This window comes from Durio zibethinus, chromosome 10, assembly GCF_047325235.1.
Source record: "Durio zibethinus cultivar Kanyao isolate XHJ-2024 chromosome 10, ASM4732523v1, whole genome shotgun sequence".
Taxonomy (NCBI): Eukaryota; Viridiplantae; Streptophyta; class Magnoliopsida; order Malvales; family Malvaceae; genus Durio; species Durio zibethinus.
Window position 1 is genome coordinate 16,435,111 of NC_143171.1, and position 23,107 is coordinate 16,458,217.

At 29.8% G+C, this 23,107-nt stretch overlaps 1 protein-coding gene and 2 non-coding genes across 3 annotated transcripts; all 3 read left to right on the forward strand.

Annotated features, from left to right (window-relative positions):
- The first annotated feature begins 222 nt into the window (after positions 1-222).
- On the forward strand, positions 223-326 carry LOC149516493 (small nucleolar RNA R71). Its single transcript, XR_016346021.1, has one exon. It is a non-coding gene; the product is annotated as a small nucleolar RNA R71 (small nucleolar RNA).
- Positions 327-3,279: 2,953 nt separating this feature from the next.
- On the forward strand, positions 3,280-3,386 carry LOC149516494 (small nucleolar RNA R71). The gene has a single exon (XR_016346062.1). It is a non-coding gene; the product is annotated as a small nucleolar RNA R71 (small nucleolar RNA).
- An 8,827-nt stretch (positions 3,387-12,213) lies between these two features.
- Positions 12,214-15,039, forward strand: LOC111292754 (basic leucine zipper 34-like). Its single transcript, XM_022885293.2, has 4 exons — positions 12,214-13,158; positions 13,317-13,407; positions 13,538-13,664; positions 14,459-15,039. Exons 1-4 carry the CDS (start codon positions 12,632-12,634, stop codon positions 14,602-14,604), a joined length of 891 nt encoding a protein of 296 aa, XP_022741028.2. The 5' UTR covers positions 12,214-12,631; the 3' UTR covers positions 14,605-15,039.
- Positions 15,040-23,107: the final 8,068 nt, after the last annotated feature.

The window sequence follows — 23,107 nt, forward strand, 5'->3', positions numbered from 1 at the left end:
AAGTCAAAGTATTAAGTGCATCAAACTCATATACCCTAACAGGTTTCTTAAGCATAAACCTCATTGGCCCATTCATAGTTATTCATGACCATTTCTTCAATCAAATCATAAGCTTCATCAATTGACTTACTCATTAAAAGCTCACCAATAGCAGCATTTATAGTGGTTCTAGCTTGGCTTACTAACCTATTATAAAAAATCAAAACTTGCAGCCATTTAGGTAGGCCATCATGAGGTCACCTCTTTAAAAGCTCCTTATACCTCTCTCATGCATCAAAAAGAGATTTAGCCTTAAATTGCTGAAAATATGTAATGTCATTGTGTATCTTGGCCATCTTAGATAGAAGAAAGAAATGAGCCAATAACTTCTAAACTAAGCCATCCTAAAACAACCAAATTCATGAAAATTTTCAAAATTTTAAAGCTAAATGGACTTCTAAAAAGCTACAAATTTAATAGGCATCAAACAATAAATTGAATCCATAGAGCATGAAATGTAAAGCATTAAACATGTAAAAATAGAATGTGAACTAATTCTAAAATGACTAAATAGAAATTAACATGAAATCCAAGAAGAGTAAACCATAGCTAAACTAGTATTAAAAAAACTGACAATGCCTAAAACTATAGTGATTTTATATATCAAATTAGGGCCAAATTTTAAAATTTAGTTGATTTTTGGTGACTTAATGCCAATTTTGTGATTTTTAGGGTTTAAAGCTATGGATGAGGAAAACATGCAATCCATGCAAGCAAAGGCACATTCGGCCACATAAGAGCAAAGCTTATCCAAACCTTATTATTCTAATTCCATCTATCCATGCAACCATGCTACAAAATAAGGGAATTTAAAGAATTTTAATTGCACTAGGAGTTGTTCAAGTGGCCAAGAAAAGAGTTGCATCTATGGAGGACTCTTACACTATTTAACTATATCCAATTTCCAAGAATGTTCCATGCAATTCTAAAGGCACAAGGACTCTACCCCATGAGGCCAAAAGAGGTTGAATTCTACTATGACTTTTTTGCTTAGCCTTAAAGAAATTCAAATGCATAAAGACACCAATCTCTCATATCCATTTGGCTAAGACAAAATCCAAGAGTACTTCAAGCAATTTCAAGCTCACATGGACAATACCCTATTTGGCCAAGGATGTTTCATACAAGAAGGACTATTTTATGTGTTTATTGAAGAATTATGATAACGAAAGGATTCTTGCCATTTAAATTAAAGGAGTTTGGATGAAAATCAAACACATGATCTTGTAATCCTATCTTAGCTAAACCTTCCTAGAAGTTTGAATCAAAATGGAAGCAAGCAATGATCAAACGGCCAATATGAAGTCTCAAGAACCCCATTCGACCAAAATATATCCAAGATCAAGAGTTCCACTTGGTCAAAGCTCTTTGAAGATGAAGATAAACCATATCTCTTAGTATTTGAATTTAAATGTAATTCTTATATACTTATCCCCCTATGGCCAAATCTACGCCTAAAATAAGTAAGGCTATTAACTTGTTTCATCATCTCTCATTTCTTCACTCTTCTTTCTTTCTTCTTTATCAACTCTTTAGTTTTACTTTAGCCAAGTTATTGGCTTAAGTGACAAATTTGCCAATAATAATAGCTTTGTTTCTTAAAAATTCTTTTTTGTAATTCAAGAAGTATTCAGTTTTCAAGATCTTTTTTCAATTCTTATTTTTCTATTTACAAGTTTTGGCATCTACATTCTTTTATTCTAATATTTTATTCATTAAATTTATTTAAATGCAATACAAGTTTTGGCTACCATTTCTTTGATTCTCTACAAGTTTAATTTTATGCAATTATTGTTTCAAGTCTACTCTTTTTTGCTACAAGCATTCGGCAATCCTAAGTTTTCTTTTTTTCTCTTTTCAAAATTTCATTTATTATTCTTTTAGATCTAGTTTTTGGCTATATTCTTTTACTTCCCAAAAGTGACAGTTGTTGTAGTCAAGATCTAAGCATAAACAGCTTTCAATATTTCTTTTTCTTAATTTTTCAATGAACCCTAATGCTCCATTTGTTTAGATATAAGATTTTAGGATTTCATCTTTTGTAATTGAGAGCTACCCAACATTTACAATCTATAATCCCTTGGGAGACAATACTAGAATACTTTCATTTTATTACTTGATCTATGCACTTGTAGGCTATAGAAAAAATATTAATAAGGTTTTTGGTGCCATAGTCAAGGATTATAGCAATGTTTACGATATCAATAAGGATTTCTTAAACTTTTGTAATCTAAACTCTTTTACTTTTATTTTCTTTTACCTTTCTTTGATATTTTCTTTTTTACATGCATAGATCCAAAAGTGTAACTTAGCTTCAGTTGATCAAGAAATTAAAAGGACTTTTAGAAAAAAAAAAAAGAATAATCAACACCACCTACATCAACACCAATGGCCAATACAAATAATGAACTCAAGGAACTTTGAGGGATTATGCAATTTCTAATTTTGATGGTTGAATCCATCGATTAGAAGGCCAACCATTCAAGCAAACAACTTTGAAATCAAGTCTTCAATAATACAAATGGTCCAAACTTCTATGCAGTTTGGAGGACTACCAAGCGAAGATCCTAACCTTTATCTTTCTACTTTTTTTAAATTATGTGATATTTTTTGTTATAATAGTGCTTCTCATGATGCTATTAGACTAAGATTTTTTCCTTTTTCTCTTATGGATAAGGTGAAAGGTTGGTTAACATCATTACGACCTAGCTTTATCATAACATGTGATAATTTGGTATAAAAATTTTTGGCAAAATTCTTCCCATCAGCTAAAATCGTCAAGCTTAGGAATGAAATCACCACATTCATGCAAACAAAGGGTGAAACATTATATAATGCATGGGAAAGATAAAAACTATTCAATAAGTTAAACTATTTCCATCTTAAGTTGACACTTATCAATAGAATGGGGCCTTTCATAAATATCATAAGAAACAAAGGGTCTTTGGATTGCATTTACATGCTTGGCTTGAAGTTGGGCTCCTAGACCTTCTACATTTTTGGTTAGGGCTAATTAGGAGTTTTATGGGGGATATTGCATCAATTTCAAATAAACTAGTAAATTTTTTACTTACTTTTCTCTCTATGCCCCATTGGTAGTTGTTGTGGCCATCTCTTTAATTAGTTCATTGGCTTTCTAAAAAATTTTACTCATAATTGCCCCTTCAGTAAATGAGTCCAAAGTGGTTCCATGGTTGGTGTGAAACCATTGTAAAAAATTTAGATTTGAAGACATTGGGCAATCCATGATGTGGGCATTTTCTTAGCAACTCCTTAAATCTTTCCCATGCATCATATAATGTTTCACCATCTATTTGCATGAATATGGAGATTTCATTCCTAAGCTTGACTGTTTTAGCTGGTGGAAAGAATTTTACCAAAATTTTTTGTACCAAGTCATCCCATGTTGTGATAGATGGACCCAATTATTGGAGAGACAATTATGAGTAAGACTCTTGAGAAAACCAATGAACTAATTAAAGAGATAGCCACTAACAACTACCAATGGAGCATGGAGAGAAAGATAAGTTAAAAAATTTATAGGTTTATTTGAAATTGATGCAATTTCCTTTATAAACTCCCAGTTAGCCTTAACCAAAAAGGTAAAAGCTCTAGGAGGCCAACTTCAAACCAATCATTTGATTACAATCTAAAGTCTTTTTGTTTCTTGTGATATCTATGAAGACCCTATTCCATTGATGAGTGTCAGCTTAAGATAGAAACTATTCAACATGTTGAACATCATAAGAAGTTACCTATCTTTAAAACCATAATGCACCAATAAGCTACCTTACAAGATCAAGCCAATTCCATTAAAAATATAAAATCGTAAGTTACCACGTTGGCTAAGGATCTTATTAAATAACTAAAAGAGGTAGTGGCTATAACTTTAAGGAAAAACTTTACCTAATAAACCACTTGCTTAAAGAATGACCTCTAAGTTGTTAGAGGTAAGTTTAGAAAGTGACAAATACCCATTTTAAGCTTCTTTAATGCTGATTGATCCAAAAATTCCATTTCCACAAAGATTTCAAATGCTAAAAGAAAGGCAATTTGCAAAATTTGTTAAACTCTTTAAAAATTTACAAGTATTCTTTTTGCTAAAGCCATAAAATGTATGCCTAAGTAAGCTAAGTTCTTAAAGGGAATATTATCCAATAAAAAAAGATGAGAGGATCATGAAATAGTGGTGATGGCTCAAAAGTGTAGTACTATCATATAAAAAGGGATACCATCAAAACTTAGTGATCTAAGGAGTGTTACTATTCCTTGTATTATTGATAATCAATATTTTGATAAAGCATTATGTGACATTAGTGCAAGTATTAATGGAATGCCTTTATCTGTTTTCAAAAAACTGGTAGAAGGAAAACTCAAACCAACCATAACAACAATATAATTGGCTAACGGATCTATTAAACAACTTGAGGGTATAGTTGAAAATTTAATAGTCTGGGTAGGAAGGCTAATGTTCCTAACTGATTTAGTAGTCTTAAAAATTGATAAAAGGGCTCAAAGTGCTAATTATATTAGGGAAATCCTTATTAAGAATGGGAAAAGCCATAATTGATATGTAAAAAAGGGAACTAATAATAAGTATGCATGATCAAAAGGAGATTTTTCACATGAAGGTATCTAAAGATGTTCGAACAAATCATAAGGCAGTTAAAGTCATAATAACAAGTGCAGAAATAGACTACAAGGTGGAAACAATGCTTAAGTCATCTATTAAAGAGCCCTTAGTTATGGAATTAAAACCTTTGCTGTCCCACTTAAGGTATGCAATCCTTGGTGAAGCATCCACCCTTTTAGTTGTTATCTCTTTAGCTTTAAGCTAAGAGATAAATGAAAAGTTGCTAGAAGTATTGAAGAAGTATAAAAAGGTATTTGCTTGGTTAATAGTAGATATCAAAGGTATCAACCCTATCATATGCGTGCATAAGATCTTGCTAGAAGATGATCACAAAGCAATAATTGAATAGTAAAGGCATTTAAATCCTGCAATAAAAAAAATGGTCAAGAAAGAAGTTATAAAGTGGCTAGATGCTAGCATTATTTATCCTATTTCAAATAGCTCATGTTCAATGTGTACCAAAGAAGGGAAGCATGATGAGTTGATCCTTACTTGAACTATAACTAGATGAAGGGTTTGCATTGATTATAGGAAGTTAAATAAAGCCATTCGCAAGAATCATTTTTCCCTACCTTTTGTAGATGAAATGCTTGATAGGTTGGCAGGAACAAGTATTACTATTTACTCGATGGGTACTTTGGCTGTAATCAAATACCCATAGCCCTTTAAGACCAAGTAAAGACCACTTTCACTTGTCTATATGGCACTTTCACCTTCAGAATAATGTTTTTTGGCTTATGCAATGCTTTTACAATGTTCCAATGATGTATGATAGCAATCTTCTCAAACATGGTGAAAAAAATTTTAGAGGTATTTATGGATGACTTTTTAGCTTTTTGTGATAATTTTAAACTATGTCTTGCTAATTTGTCTAAGGTACTTCAAATATACGAAGAAACTAGGCTAGTCTAAAATTAGAAGAAATGTCATTTCATGGTACAAGAAAAGATTATACTTGGGCATAAAGTTTCTGCAAAAGGGATAGAGGTCGATTGAGCTAAAATAGACATGATTGAAAGATTACCTATATCAATTTCAGTCAAAGAGATTAAAAGTTTCTAGGGACATGCGAGATTAATCCATGATTTCTCCAATATCTCAAAACCAATATGCCAACTATTGGAAAAAGATGCCAAGTTTGCGTTCATCCAAGATTGTACAAGGGTATTTTAGACTCTAAAAGATAAGTTGATCAGTGCACTTATTCTCTCATAGCTTGATCGAAAACAACCCTTTGAACTATTATGTGATGCAAGTGATTTTGTAGTAAGGGCTGTACTAGGGCAACAAAAAGACAAGGCTTTTCACCTTATCCACTATACAAGTAAGACTTTTAATTATGCCCAGCTCAATTATGCCATAACAATTATTAAGTATGTGATCACAAGAAAGGATACGAAACCACGATTGATCATATGGGTTTTATTATTATAAGAGTTTGATTTGGAAATAAAGGAGAAAAAAGGTTGTGAAAACCATTTAGCAAATTATTTGTCAAGAATAAAAAGAGAAATGATGATGAGACTCTTTAAAAATTCTTCCCAGATGAACAACTCTTAGCCATTCAAAGACTACCATGGTATGTTGACTTGGTAAATTATCTTGTAAGTAATGTCCTCCCACCTAATTTAAATTATCAGTAAAAGAAACAATTATTACTTGATGTTAAATACTATATTTAGGATGAAATTTTCTTGTTTAAGCAATGTAAAGACTAGGTATTAAGAAAGTGTATCCTTAAAAAGGAAATGGAAAGCATTTTGCAACAATGCCATACCTCATAATATGGAAGGCACTATAGGAAGCACTATGAAAGGCCCTATAAAGGGGATAGAATTGTAGCAAAGGTATCAAAATGTGGTTTCTATTGGCCTACCTTGTTTAAAGATGCATATAGATTTGGTGATTAGTGTGATAGATGTCAAAGAGTTAGAAACTTGACTAAGAGACAAGAGATAAGAGATGCCCCTCAATAGTGTTTTAGAGGTCAAAATCTTTGACATTTGGGGGATAGATTTTATGGGTCATTCATGTCATCTTATTACCATGTCATTCATTCATGTCATTCATGTCCCATAAAATCTTATTACCATGTCATTTGGGGGATAGATTTTATGGGTCATTCATTCATGTCATTCATCTCAATTGTTCAAATCAAAGTCCAAGAAATTTCAAAGAAAGTAAGTTACGGGTTTTAAGCCTAAAATTTCCTTTTCCCTACTTTGACCTAAACCTTACATTACAAGCTTAAAAGACCTTTTGATGAGGGAAAGAGAAAGTGAATGTATGAATTCTATTCTATCTTTGAATTGAAATGTGATGAAATGTTTTACGTTCTTTTTACTTAAGTTATAAGCATGAATTAAAGATTGAGTAGATGCATATGTGTAAAGAACATAAGATATTAGAGCTTGTTTTTGAAGAAATTTCTTAAATTGCACCAATTAGAAGCCTTTAAAATGCCACATCATTAAGCAACCATTGGCCTTCCCTTGTGTTCACACTTGAACCACCAACAAGCTCCCATGCAATTCACTTGTTGTGCAGTTGCCACCACTCCTTTGCTTCTCCAATTTTAAGTGCCACTTCTTAGTGATCTTTGGAGTTTAATTTCAACAAATGAGATGCCTTTAAAATGCCAACTAAGCCAATAAAAATCCAATAAAATACAAGCTCCCAATGAACCCCATTTCAGCCTTGAAACCACACCCATTTTCTTTCTCCTCTTTAAGCCTCCATGCAAGTTTATTACAAAGCTAAAAACACTCTACTTAGCTTAAGGGGAAAAATATGCAAAATAGTTGTAAAAATTAAGACTTTGATTGAGTGTAATAAATCTCAAATGTAGGAAGGCAACTAAGAAAAGACTAAGAAAAATCTCCCAAATGGTTATTGAATAAGGTGTTATAAATTTATTTAAGTTTAAAAAGTAAAAAAAAAAGTTGACAAAAAAGAAAAAAAAAGGTGTCAAGTTGACACCTTAAATGATGTGAAACAAAACTAAAAATAAATAAAATTTATATACTAGATAGATTGATAGATTCACTTAATTACATATAAATATAATATTTTTAATATATTAATATATTAAATAATTATTTTATTAGAACAATACATATATATATAATAAAATAAAATAATTAAAAAATAATTTTATACATATACTTAGAGTAAAATGAAAAGCCTTAATCTTGATTTTAAAGAAAGAAAAACCTTGACGTGATCCTAATTTTTTAAAAATACTCATATAATAATTGGGCAAATGAAAACCTATGGGATATAAGTTGTTTTGTCATCTCTGCTTTAATTGACTTTTTTCTTATAAAATTTATCTAATTTAAAAAAAGAAAATAGTGGAAAACAGAAAAGAAAGTCAAATTGAATGGCATGTGAATTTATTAATTAAGGTATTAAATAATAATTTAATTAATATAATACATATATATATAATTAAATGAATAATGAAAGATATATTTATATTTACTTAGGTAGGATGAAACACCATAAATTCGCATCTGATCTAACCCTGAATTTGGAAAAAATACTCAATCTGATCACAAATTTAAAAAATGAACCTATTGGAATTGGACGAATCGAAACCCATTAGATACAAGTTGTTTTATTATCCACACCTTAATTGGTATTTTTTTAAAATTTATTTATCGATTATTTTGTTATAAAATTTATCTAATTAAAAAATAAAAAAGTGAAAAGGCAAAAAAAGAATGATGGTGTCTTGTTTATCCATCAAGTGGTTTTTGCCAAAAAAAGACCAAATTAAAAAAGAAAGGAAGAAAAAACTAAAAAAGAAAGATGAAGAGAAGAAAAGAAAAAAAATGAAGAAAGTTGAGTTGTCATTCGATATTAGTAATAATGAGCTCTTTTTGTAAAATTTATATCATAGATTTTAAAAGACAAAAAAGAAAAAAAGTTAAATTTGAATATGATGTTGACACCACTATATCATCATTTTCTTAAAAAATTATCAAATTGAAAAAAAGAAAAAAATGTATTTTAATCAATAATATCAAACGGACTTTATATGAAAAAAATAAAATAATTAAATACTACAAAAAAAAGATGAAAAAAAAAAGAAAAAAAGAAAAAAAGAAGCGAATAACTTGAAATGCAACATACTCTTGGTATCAAGGGGATTAAAAAAAGAAAAATAATAAAAAAAGGAATAAAGGTAAAAAAATGCAAATATGTGGCATACCCTTGATATTAAGTGCATCTCAAACATAAATGAAATGTAAAATCTTTAAAATATTTATTAAATATATAAAAAAAGAATAACAATAAAAAAGTAAAAAAAGGTGGTATACTCTTGATATAAAGTGGGTCTCATACAAAAAAAATTTTAAATCTAAATAATAATTAAAAACTTAAAAAAACAAAAACAAAAAGCAAAAGTAAAGGTAAAAATCTCATATAAAGTGGGTCGCACCTTTAAAAAATTAAAGCTAAAAATAATTATTAAATATAAAAATATACAAAATATACAATTTAAAAAAAAATAAAAAAAAAAGAGGAAAGAAGGATGACATGTGGCATTTCTTGCTCATCTACACATAAACAAAATTTATATATAGGAATAACAACATGTTCGCTTATGCTTTGCTTTGGATTTAATTTTTTTATTTGTACTTAATAATATTAAATTTAATAAATTAGTTTATAATTTCATTTATAATTTTTGAATAAAAGCAATTTTTAGTGAAAATTTATCAACTAATTTATGGATAATGTATGCATTTTATTCCCGTAACTTGTATAAGAAATCAAATACAAATCCATTTTTTCAAATTTATTGTTTTAAAATAATTATAAATATTAAAATAGATAATTTTAAAAAAACTAAAATAAACAAAAGAAAAGAGCAAACAAAAAGGAAAAAAAATTGAAAAGAAGCTAAATAGGGCTACCACATGGATACCTCTATTTAGAGATAGTAATGGATTAAGTAAGGGCATGTTTATATTCAACCCAACTCCAATCTGATATTGGATTATTAATTTTCATATCAACCGTGACTCGACATCTATATGTAAAACTTGCTCCCTACTTGACTTGACTAAAAATCAATTTAATAGTATAATATTCATGTATAAATTATATCTTAATTATATATCAAAATTTTATTAAATCAATGTATTAAATAATAATTTTATTAATATAATATACATAAATAAAATAAATAATAAAATACATACTTTTATTTATACCTTGAGTTGGGATGAAACATGTGGGATAAAGTATCCTAAACTCGCCTTCAATTCAACCTCGATTTTAAAAAGATAAGTCATTCTACCTTGACCCAATTTTGATTTTAAAAAATGGTCCTTATTGTATCATTGGGTCGAAATCATCAGATAGGGGTTGTTTGATACCTCTAACACCATTGACTCTAACTTGAGCCTAATTTTGAAAAAAAAAATTTTGACCCAATCTTGAATTAAAAAAAAAATCGTACATATTGAATCTGAATCAAAATCCATTGGATATGGGTTATTTTGTTATCCCTACCCTCATGAATTTTTTTATAAAATTTATTTAATTAAAAAGGTTAACAACTAAAAAAATAAAAAATGGAAAAAAAGAAAATAAACTAAAACATGGTGCCATGTGAATTTATTATATTAAAGTATTAAATAATAACTTTATTAATATAATACACATATAAATATAAAATTAAAAAATAATAAAAAATATTTTTGTATATATCATGAGTAAGACGAAATACTCTAAACCCATTTTCAACCTTACATCAATTTTTGGATTAAAATAAAATCTCGACACAATCTCAATTTTTTAAAAAATGCATTGATTGTATTTGAACAAATCAAAACTCCTACCTCTATTGACCTTTTTTTTATAAAATATTTCTAATAAAAAATTAAATATAAAACAAATAAAATGTAAAGAGTAATAAGAAACAATAAAAAAAGGAAATAGGTAAATTTGGATGAGAAAATGGGTGTCATGTAGATACCCTAACTTCTTTTAATCTTTACAAAATTAATATTATGGATGGTATATAAAAACTCGAGAACAAAGTCACCACATGCAAATAAATAAATAAATAATGTTGAGATGCTCTAATTACCGTCAGGCACTACTTTCTTGAGAAGGAAGCCGGCAAATTATATGTATATATTATATTGTAAAACCATCTCTCTTATCATGATTAGTGTCCGCTATTAATCCAGACCCACACTTGGATTAAAAAGAAAAAAAAGAACAACATATATTTGCAAGCTAACGGCAAGGGAAGGTGCCAAGAAGCAGGCAGCAATTGATGGGAGAAATGAACGAAACACATACCCTACATGTGGATATGGTTTGGAGACAACGCAAAGAAAGCTGAGTGCATGCTAACTATACAAATGGATTGGCCTGACATCATCCATACAAACAAATCCCTCTTTCCTTTCCCAGCTCATATCACCAAAATCCCGCCCCCATTCCCCAACTGTCCTCTCTTCCATTACTGTATTCTTACGGCTTGAATTGATTACATTTTCTCTTTTCACTTAGTAGCGCTATTTTTTTTTTTATGAACTACATTTATCAATAAAAATTATTTCACAATCAAACCATTTTTAATAAACATAAAAAATTTCAATAAATAAATCAAATCAATAACCAATAAATATAATTGAACAAACTTGTAGTGGTATGTACATGAATAGGGGTGTAAATGATACATTAGTACTCGCAAGTTATTCGGGTTCGATTCGAAAAAAATTCGAATTCGGTTTGATTATTGTCGAGTCGAGCTCGAGCTCGAGTAACTCGACTTATTGATCGAGCCGAATTCGAGTATTCTTATATCTGACTCGAGTAGCTCGCGAGCCTAATCGAGCTTTTATATTTAAATATATTTTTATTATTTTAATTAATAAAATATTTCGAGTCCGAGTTCGAGTTTGAATTCGAGCATGAATAATCGAATTCTTATCGAGTATACGAATCGAGTTTATTTTTACATATTAATCGAGCTTAATCGAACGAGTTCGAGTAGCTCGAATTCGATCACGAATCGAGCTCGAGCTTGAAAAATAAAATTCGATTGAGCTCGAGCCGAGTATCGAATCCCGAGTTATGAGTCGAGCTCGAGCTCGGGCTTCTCACTATTCGGCTCGGTCGGCTCGTTTACACCCCTATACATGAATATATAAGTTGCATACTATATAGTAAGTATAATAAACGTAATTAAATTTGAATGCGGATAGTCAGAAGCTTAATTAAGAGGTTTTGGTTATGAAATAAGTTGGAGTTATGATAAATAATTTAGCTCCTTTACAAGTCGTATTAATGGAATTGAATGGTCAATTAAGATCTGAAAGTGGGTTTGGGTGGTGGCGCATGCATGGGAAAACAGCCTTTGAATTGGAATGTAAATATGGTAATAAGCATCCAGTGCCACTAAAGGAAGGGTCACAAGGGCACGTGGTGGCTTTAGTTATTAAACTACTGGCAACTGTCCAGTAGTACCGTTGAGACCCAGCCTCTACCCAGCTGTGCATAGCTGTCCAATCTCTCCCCATGTGATGTGACCCCATTGCACATTGCCTAACTAAGAGTGAGATTTAATAGTAGGCTAGGATCGATTTTGATAGGCCATGAGAAAAGAAATACTCCAACAACTATTACTGTGCTTTTATTTTGATCATGATTCTCGTCCTAATCCTGCCTCCTCCTGCTGCTGCTGGATGTTGTATCACATGACTTCTGTCTTGACATTCCCACCAGCTACTTCTGCCGTATACCAACAAGCTTTGCTAGCTACCTAGGTACTCCCCTTTGGTTTGATTGCTAATTACTTTAGCTGCCTTTTTCCTTAGTTAATTACAAACTTGGTGGTGGTGCTGCTGATGTTCACATACTTTTGGTGTCAATATTGGATTGAAATATCATTATAGTTGAACGGCACAACTACCTCTAAAAATCCCAAATATGACACCGAATTGGCCCGACATGATCCACCAAAGGATGCCAGCGGCAGTGGCTGCATTTCAACCCAATGGCGGCACTAGCACCAGCACCCAGCACCAAAGTGACCTCTGTTGGGTGGACGAATTCCTGGACTTTTCTTCGGCAAGACGCGAAACCCACAGGCGTTCCATCAGCGACTCCATTGCATTCCTTGAAGCGCCAATGCTTGAAGAATGCCGTGGAGGCTCGAATGCACCTCCGGGGACCGGAACTAGTAGTAACCATGAGTTCGATAAATTTGATGATGAACAATTCATGTCCATGTTCCCGGATGATATGCCAAATGCAGTGGTCCCCACGGTATCTTCTTCAAAACCTTCCACGCCTTCTGACCACAACAGCATTAATGAGGATCAGAAGCAGCAGATAGATACGATTAGGAAGGAATCGGAGGAGGTTCAAAGCCAACACAAAACGGAACCCCAAGAAGCAGCAGCCACCACAGACGCTTCTACCGACCAAATAATTGATCCCAAGAGGGTCAAGAGGTAATCGTGCACCCACATTTCAATTCCATTTTGTAATATATATATGTGTGTCAATTTAATTTATCAAAATGGAAAATATTTAGAAAAGCATGAAGAATTATTGATCATGCATTCTCAACTATTTCTGAATAATTATTGTTTCTGGTGTTGGATTATAGGATCCTGGCTAACAGACAATCTGCACAAAGATCACGGGTGAGGAAGCTACACTACATTTCAGAGCTTGAACGCAGTGTCACCTCATTACAGGTGTGAGCTTGAATTCTTTAATTACAGAAAAAAACTATCACCATCGAAAACAAAGCATTAATTAATTTGTTCCCGAAATCCAATTAAGGCTTAAGTTTCTTTTCCTTTCTTTTTTGGATATATAATTAAGGCTCAAGTTTCGGTGCTGTCGCCGCGAGTTGCATTTCTAGACCACCACCGTTTGCTTCTAAATGTCGACAACAGTGCTCTCAAGCAAAGAATTGCAGCACTGGCGCAAGACAAAATATTCAAAGATGGTAACTATACAAACATACATATACTCCATTGCTATAGCTGAAACAGATTACATGCCACATGATTGTTCTTTAATGTACGGTTTACAAACCGTTGCAGAAACGTACGGCTTTCTTAGAGCAGTGAGTAGATAACATAAAGTGAGTAAATGGCCAAAAGCTTTTCATGTGGTGGTTAACCAATGTGGGGATCAATCATAATTAAAATCTTGAACACCTTTCTGAATTCAGATTTTAATTGAGCTTGATTAAAATATTAATGACCAATGTGAGGATCAGTCATCCGTAATAAAGTTCCTTAAATTGGATGAGACTTGTTAGATGATACCCCAAGAGATGTCAAATTTAATATTTCTTGCCTATTTATTTGGGGAGACCACTAATGTAGGTTAAACATAAATAACCTATATTATTTTCATTCTTCATTTTTCGTAGAGGACTCGTATTCTACACATATTCGATCTGATGAGCATGGTCACCTTCCAAATATGTAAAAAAAAAAAAATCGTAAAAATTGAATGTACTTGTATTGGACACGTGATTGTATCTGACACTAATATTCAAGTTTCAATAACATGGAAGATAACCAAGCTTAACTATCCAATTATTAGAATATTTACTACAAATTTGAATGGGTAGAGGGTTTGCTTTCAGCTTCTAGGCAGGCAAACGCATGATAGTTAATCAAGCTTCTTGTTTTCTAGTTTTTCAATACTCTGAAATATACGTGCAAGTGAATAATTGTATATATTATTTTATATATAAACTAAATCTTGCTGACTTGTGGAAAACTTCAGCTCATCAAGAAGCACTGAAGAGAGAAATAGAGAGATTGAGGCAAGTGTACCATCAGCAAAACCTAAAGAAGATGGAAAATGATGCTACTCACTCACCAACACCAACATCACCAGCAATAGCTGATGTTAAGGCATCCACTGAGTAAGAGCAGCTTCTCAATGTTTGAGTTGAGTTCTCATAGCAATCCTCCTCTTGAATATGACTAAAACATGTTGGGTTATAATATTCCCTATAAATCAAGCTGCCTGATTTATGTCTGTTTTTGGTCACACCCTTTTAATTGTGATTAGGGGTTTTGGCAAAATATTAAGAGGAAAATTTAAAAATTATGGTTGTAGTAAGTTGGATCATATGGGACCTTAGTGAATTTTGATTTCGAAATGATGAAAGAAAGAGAAGGGTTTGCCAATGAGGCGGGCTGGCCTCTGATGCGAAAGCTTTGCGTTCGCTTGATGTGTTTACTCCAACTAGGGTGAGTAGAAGTTAGTTCTGATGACTTGAATCGATCTATTTGAATTCCATCAAATCAATTTAGTTTGTTTGGTTTCGATAACATCGATTAAAGGAAGTGGTTTAATCAATTAATTCAATTGATTTTTATATCTAAAATTAATAATCAAAATTAATAATTAAATCGATTGAATTAATTGATCATTTTTAATAAAATTTTGAATATGTTATATAATATAGATATATAAAATATTTTATTTATATTTTGAAAAAACACAAATATGATATTTCCTACCCAAAAAAGTGGAGGAATACTTTTACATATATATTATTTTATTTATATTTTAAAGTTAAATGAATACTTTTAATAATTTGTTGTTGAATTTATTTTGATTAAAAAATATACTTGTATTTTTACTTATCCTTTTCTTACAGAATGTTTTTAAAATTATTAAGTTTAGTCATTGAATTTGAATTGTTAAAACTTGATACTTGAGTTTGAACTTTATTGAATAAAAATTAATAAAAAAAGAATGTGGACAAATTTAGTTTTTCAATCGAAATCGACCAACTTTTTTTATTTGATTATTTTTAGATATTGAAAATAGATCAATTGATTTTAATTATTCATTTAAAAAATAAATTAATTCGATTTTTATTTTTTAAACTCAAATTGACCAACTGCTTACCTTATCTCTAACTCATGTGAAAGAAACCACCACAAATTATATTATTGGATTGCACAGTGCATGAAATAAAGGCATGTTTATATTATATATTGTATTAGAAATAATTATCCTACATAGAGTTGAATTATTTTTTGTCAAAATTTATTATTATTATTTATCAATTTTTTGTTATGTTGAATATATTTATAATTATTTTAATACATATTTTAATAGGAGCATTATAGTAAATTTTTTTAAAAATGTCATATGCCACTTTCCTATGAAGCAATTATAAGGGTCTTTTTGTAATTATGATATGAGGTATTATAGTAATTTTGGTTAATTATGATTGGTGGGGTATTATAGTAATTTTGGTAAAATATGATAGGAGAGGCATTATAGTAATTTTGACAAATTATGGTAGAAGGAGCATTTTCATAATTATGGCACTAAAGGTGTCAATAATTTTGCCAAATTATAGTTGGAAGAGCATTATCATAATTTTAACCATTTATAGTAAGAAAGGCATTTCTATAAGAGAGATAATCATTTAAGAAACGTGTCAACTTTTAATCAGAAAACCATTAGGGCATTTTGGTAATCTTAATGAGATTAGTGATTTAATATGTAGCTAATTTTATATTATGTTAAAATTTAATATATGTAATTTAATAAAAGTATTATAACAATTTTCAAATAAAATGCCTCACAAAATTTCTAAGAAATGATAGCAAGAGTATTTTAGTAACTTAATACGTGATTAATTTTATATTATTATATTAAATTTTAATATGTAAATTAAAAGAGCTTTTATTGTAATTTTCAACTAAAATGTCACATGTAAACTTTTTATGAAACAATCATAAGGACATTTTTTTTAAGATTATAGTAAGAGCATTACAGTTATTTTGATCAACTTTGGTATGAAAGAATTTTCATGATTATGATAAGGACATTATAGTAATTTTGTTCAATCATGGTAGTATGGACACTTTCATAATTATAGTATAAAGGATATTATAGTAATTTTAACCCATTATGGTATGAAAGGCATTTTTCGTAATTATAACATAAGGGTATTATAGTAATTTATTCTTTAGAAGAAAGGCATTTTCATTATTTAAGACATAAAAGAGCATTATAGATGTTTGACATTTATAAAAGGGATATTTTGTCATTTACATAAAAGGGTATTGTCATCTTTTTGAACACATATCAAGCAATTAACCTAAAATTAAAAGGGCCAAATTGTTATTTCCATGATAGGTTACAAGTTAAGTTATATAGGTGTGGTTCAAAGTCTTAAAACAAATTTAAGTTGGTCTTCCTTGTTAGCCAATCAAGATTGGACTTTGGTGAGTACTTAAACCTGTAGGCCACTTTGTTTTTCCTTTTTCATTCTTTTATTAGTTTATAATTATAGCAGTAAATAGACAAATCAAATCGATTTGAATTTTAATTAAATTGTTTTAGGTTAAATAATTTTAAGTTAAAAAAATAAAATCATTTTACATTTGGATTATTTTAAATTTAGATCAATAATCAACTAAAACTTTTAATTTTGTCCTAAGCTTCAACAAATTGAGAGCTATTTGCATAAGTCAATAATCGATCCTTCACTGATTTCATGCTAGATTTTTGGTGGTATAGTTGCTAGTCATTTCTTTCCCAACAATTGTTAATGCATTTCTACTGGTTCGAATTTTCTGATTGGCCAACTAGGTGTTCAGATGGCATATTTGGCCACTGCATTATTTTGAATTTACTTAAAAAATGCCACATCAAATGCTAAACTTGTCAACAAAATTTTAGTGGCTGATATGCCTTTATTCTACAACTTGTCAAATATTGATTAGTTTATAAAAATGCCATGTAACGTTTTGGTTTGTTATTTTTTAAAATATTTTTGTCACACTCTGATGCCAAGACGTAACTCGATCCTATTACCTTGAAGTAAAAACTCTAAAGTAATATGAAGCTTTTTTTCTTAATCATTCTAAAATTTTTCAATAAACTGATGATAAATCTCCTTACATCCAAATGTAAACTAATAAAAATACAAAACCATTTCATAAGATTTCATTGGCAATAATGTCTTTGATGATTAGTAATCTTTCTCATTTGATCTTCTAGCTTTTCATAAGATTAAACAAATTTTTTACTTACTCATTTGTAAAGAAAAAATAAAAGGAGAATGAGCAAGCCATAACTCAGCAAATATAGGCTTACACACCTTATCAAATTAAGTATCATTTTTATACATACCATATAGATCATTTAAAATATTTGTCAAATTATAATTCAATAGCAAAACATGTCAATTCATAAATCATTACAACATATGTTATCATTCAAACATTGTAATCAAACCAAACCACTAATCACTCTTTAAAAATCATCATAAATCATCACCAATTCTTTTTATAGTCAATATTTATACAAATTATGGACCATTCTTTAAAATCATAAATTCATCATCACAAATCATCATTATTATTAGTTTATCATTAGCTAAGGTTAGTGCCATAACTTGTGACATTGGCTGTATCGATAATTTTATCTTTATGATTATTACTAGCTATTATAACATGCTAGCTAGGGCCTTATGCTAACTATTATAACCTGTTAGTAAGGTCGTATGATCATGACTATGCTCATTACTATAACCCATTAGTTAGGGTCATAAAACTAGTTCTGATATCAATGATCCCATTTCCCAGAGATGTAAATTCGTAGCTATCATAAAATTATTTTTTAAACATAAATCAATTTTTCATTTCATTCATAAGCATGATTCATCATTTATATAGCAAAACGCAAAATAATCATAAGCTTTATCTTATTTTCATATATTGAAAATAAAGAAATAAAGCTTTCACTCATTTAGAAACATATATATATGTACACACAGAGGTTCGAAAACAAGCAAAATGTATGAGATTCTACTTACCTTCTTTCAATCCACTTAGTTTTTCCCCCAAAATAATTAATGGCCTGTATAAGATCGTTTCAACATATTAGAAATTAATTAACCCTTTTTAAGACCATTTATACTAAAAACAACTAAATTATACAAAGTTAACTTAACTAACTAATATTGGTAACCTGAGCTCCTTTCACTAAAATGACTCTATCTCGAGATTTACCACATGGAATTAGGATCTTTTTAGTGCATTAGAAACAAGACTCAATAAGTTTTCTAACCATATATGGCCCACCTTTTAATTCCTTGTACATTAATTGTAGTAATTTTTGCAATCCACATCATATGCTAATGCCGGATAACATATATACTTTCTAATCAAAATTATATATTTATTCATAAGAGACTCAAAATTTAGTTATGCTTATTTCATTAGGAAGTAGATTCAATAAGCTTTCCAAACATGTATTGCTCAGTTTGTAATTCATTGTATAAAAATTAAAAGAATTTTCGTAATTCTTCCTTGCTACTATTGCTAGGTAGCCTATACATCTTTAAGTTAAAATTAGACTACTCTTTATAGAAAACTTAGAATTGACTTTTGTTTGTTTCATTGAAAAGTAGATTCAACAACCTTTCCAATGGAATATAATAATCATACTAATATTTTATCCATTAATAAAGAATATCATTTTAATTCACTATTGTAGATAATAGCATTTCATCCAGAAACAAAAATTTTCCTTCAATTTTTAAAAACTGAAATCCCTACTTTCAACTTTTAAAATCTGCTAAAAAATCATCATTAAATCTTAGTGAGATAAAGTAAACAAAGCCCAATAATTTACTCAAATGGATCATGAAGATTAATGAAAATTTCATAATTTTCTTGATTTTTCTCTCGTAACTTCAACTCCAAATAATAGTAACTAATATAGTATTTTTCTTAAATAAAAAGAGGACATATACTCACATTTAGGAGATTAACTTGATTATAGCATCTAATTTTGAATCTCTACCTTGATTTTTATGCTCTCTAACCCTAAGGAAGATAAAAAAAAAAAAAAAACTCTCATTTTCTTTTCTATTTCACAATAGCTAGGTTTTCTCTCTTAAAATACCTCAGTCACTTTTTTCTTTAGTAATTAATCTCTTAAATAAACTAATGGACTTTGGTAGTAATCTTGCCCAATTATCATTTGAGATGGGCTATTACATTCTCTCCTTTTTATAAAAAGTTTCATCCTTAAAACTTGATTTACTTTCATATGTTATTCCTCAATTTCTCAAATTACTTCTCTTGCCATATGATTATTTCATTGAACTTTTACTAAAGTAATCATTTTGCCTCAAAGCTTATTTTTTCCAATCAACTATTCAAATAAGATATTTTGGATATGCTAATGCCTATATCATCTTGAATTTCTAAATACTCATATCAAACTACACATCTTGTGTGAAGAACATATTTTCTCAACATAGATTCATTATGTACACTAGATATTAAAGGTGGCAAGATTCTTTTTATTGAACTTTTTTCACTTTACTAAAATCATCAAATGTCCTTACATAATATAAACTTAACCTTCCTTACTTTATAATCCTTGTAAAACTTTTAATGATGACACATTTAAGTACAAATGACTACCTACTTGAAGCTACAAATATTATCTTTGAATTCTAGTTTTTTTTTTTTTTTTTTGCTTACTTTAAACCATTTGTAGATACCCTATTTTGTCTAGGACTTTTCATTGATTGGAGCTTGATCTAAGCTCGATTGTAGGTTTTTTATTCATTTTATTTTGGGTTTTATTTTGTATTTATCATATTTACTTATTTATTTAAATATTTAATGGTTTATCTTTAATTTAATTTTCATTTTTTTTCATTACCTAATTGATTAATTAAAAAAAAAAGTTGAAAGTTTGAGATTAGACTTGGTGATGATCATTATTAGAAAGTATAAGGTTAGGTGTTAAAATTGGAATTGAGTTGAAACTCTATCAGTTTTAACTTATAACTCCTTGCAATTCACAACAAAAAGGGGACATGAATAAAGAAGCAACAATTTAGAGATACATTTTTGAAACGTGCATGCCTACAATTGCCTTTATTTTCATATGCCAAATTCCAACCTAATCCCTTCACCATACACACAAAGAAAACAATGTACGATGATCAAAGAGAAAATCACAAAAAAAAAACACAGAAAGTAATTATTAGCAGTTTTTGATCACCATTTCCTCTGCTAGAACACATTTGTTTTAATTAAAACCACTCATCACCAGAATCCATAGCTCAATAGTGTCACTAGTGTTCCATACCAACTTTAAGCCACCTTTGCTGGCATGACCACCACCAAATCCACCATCTCTTATTTAGATTACCCCACCATCAACATCGTACTACTATTGACAGTCAACCTATTGCCACTACTAGATTAGCCTAGATTCCACTAAAATCAACCCAAAATAGCCCAATACTTTCTGCTTTACAATAGCTTGAAACCAACCCAACAATTTCATCATCACAGACAGTTAAGACTTATACAACAAAATGATAAGAACTAAGGATAATCATTCTATATTACCAGAACCATAGCCAGTACCATCATTAGACCATCAACTCACCACCATTAGGGTCTCGTCGAACCATCACCCATTGTCAGTCAATCATGCCAACATAGGTTCAAGAAGAACAAATTTAAGTAAAAAACCCAAAGAGATAAAAAATGAAACATAGAGGATCAAACAAATTAGAAAAAGAGAGAAGTAAAAGGGGAAACCAAAAACCCAGCTTTAATAGTAGTGGTGATAGGCGACGGTTGGTGTGACTTCTAGGAGATCTGAATGGTGAGGATATAGAGCTCAACAAGAGAAATAACATATTGAAAGTTGGATAAGATCTGATGGTGGAAGAGGCTAAAACAAAAAAGGAAAACCATGGCTTAAGCTTCAGATTTACGCCTTTAGGAAGCAATTTACAACAAAACGAGCCCATATTCGAGACGAGAAGAGTGAGAAGCAACGACAATGAAAATTTTGGCTGGACCGATGTTGGATGGTAGTGGAGTATGGTAACATTAGTGGCAGAGTACAACAACACCAGTGGCAGAGTATGGTAATGCCAGGGTAGAGTATGACAGCATTGGTGCCAAGATCTAGAAACCCTTAAAGTTTCCAACCTAGGTTCTTCTATTCATAGAGAGATAAATGGAGAAAAAAAAAAGAAAAGAGAGAAAGCAAAGGTGAGGTCTGAAGAAAAAGGCTAAACTTTAGCATTGATAGCTAAGTAAAACGATGTCATTTTGGACATTATAAAGAAAGGCAAGATCTATATGTTTCTAAGTGGGTAACCTAACCCATAGCACGACCCACATCGATAACTCGTCTCCTTCTCGATCCACAGAGACAAAATGTAGGACTAGGACTGGCACCACCAGTTAATCATGGAAGAAAGGACTCACTGAGCCGGGATCACTAACTAATACTAATATAATACTAATCTAATACTAATATAATATAATACTAATCTAATACTATATAGTCTAATACTATATAGAACCAGCTGAGCCAAGTTGATTTTTTTTTTTATTTTTTTTCCAATTTTATGTATTTATTTCTTTCAATTTATTTATTTATTTTTATTTTTGAAATAAATTGCATGATTGGATTTTAGAAAAAAAATTAGAAGAAATAAATAAAATAAAGCATTAATTTTTTTAGAATAAATAAAAATTATTCAATGATGAAATTTTTATGAATTACAAATGGTAAATTTTTGTAAAATTCTTAGGTGAGAAATGTTTTTCTAAATTTGTCCCAAATGGTGGAAGCATTTAGATAAAGTTTCAATAATAATTAATATTTATTTTCAATTCAAAAAATTTCAAAAATATAATTGTCATATTATTTTATTTTCAAAGATAAAAAACAAAAAAAAGGTTTTTCTAAATAGACCCAAATAATAAAAAATTTAGAAATAAAAAAAGTTTCTAAATTGGCCCAAACGGTGAAAAATTTAGAAATCAAACTTGTAAAATAAAAAATAAATTTCAATGATAAAATTTTTAATAATCACAAATGGTTGATTATTTAAGAAATTCTAGGTGAGAAGATATTTTTAATTTGGCTCAAATGGTGGAATAATTAGATATATTTTCAATAGAAAAACAAAATTAAAAAAAAAGATTAATCTTTCTGAGAATAGAGCTTCTTTAAGAAAACAAATAGGATTCTTGAATAATCTTGAGGTGAGAAAATATTTTTAAGAATTCTTTTAGATTGATGGAGAAATCCTAGAAGTTATTTCCAAAATTTAAATATTAAAATAAAAACCATTAGAACCAAGATAATTGTTAGGATAATTTAAAATTAAATAGTACCATCTTAGGATGGGCATTGTAGGGGTACTATAACCTTCTTCACATGTAATCAAGCTCTTAAACTTAGTTCTATTCAGAAGGTCAGAACCTATTCTTTAAGGACCCTTAGTCAAGCTTAAAAGCTCTTTAAAAGGATAGATTCATTAGGTAGCCAGTCACACCCAGTGAAAAAAGATTGGTGGTGACTCTATTTATTAAGTCTAGTTATAGATTTACGGATATA

Excerpts from the sequence above, each read along its gene's own strand:
- LOC111292754 (XM_022885293.2), top strand. The coding sequence starts at position 12,632 with ATGACACCGAATTGGCCCGACATGATCCACCAAAGGATGCCAGCGGCA. Across the intron at positions 13,408-13,537 it reads GCAGTGTCACCTCATTACAG|GCTCAAGTTTCGGTGCTGTC; the intron begins GTGTGAGCTTGA and ends TATATAATTAAG. Across the intron at positions 13,665-14,458 it reads AGACAAAATATTCAAAGATG|CTCATCAAGAAGCACTGAAG; the intron begins GTAACTATACAA and ends GGAAAACTTCAG.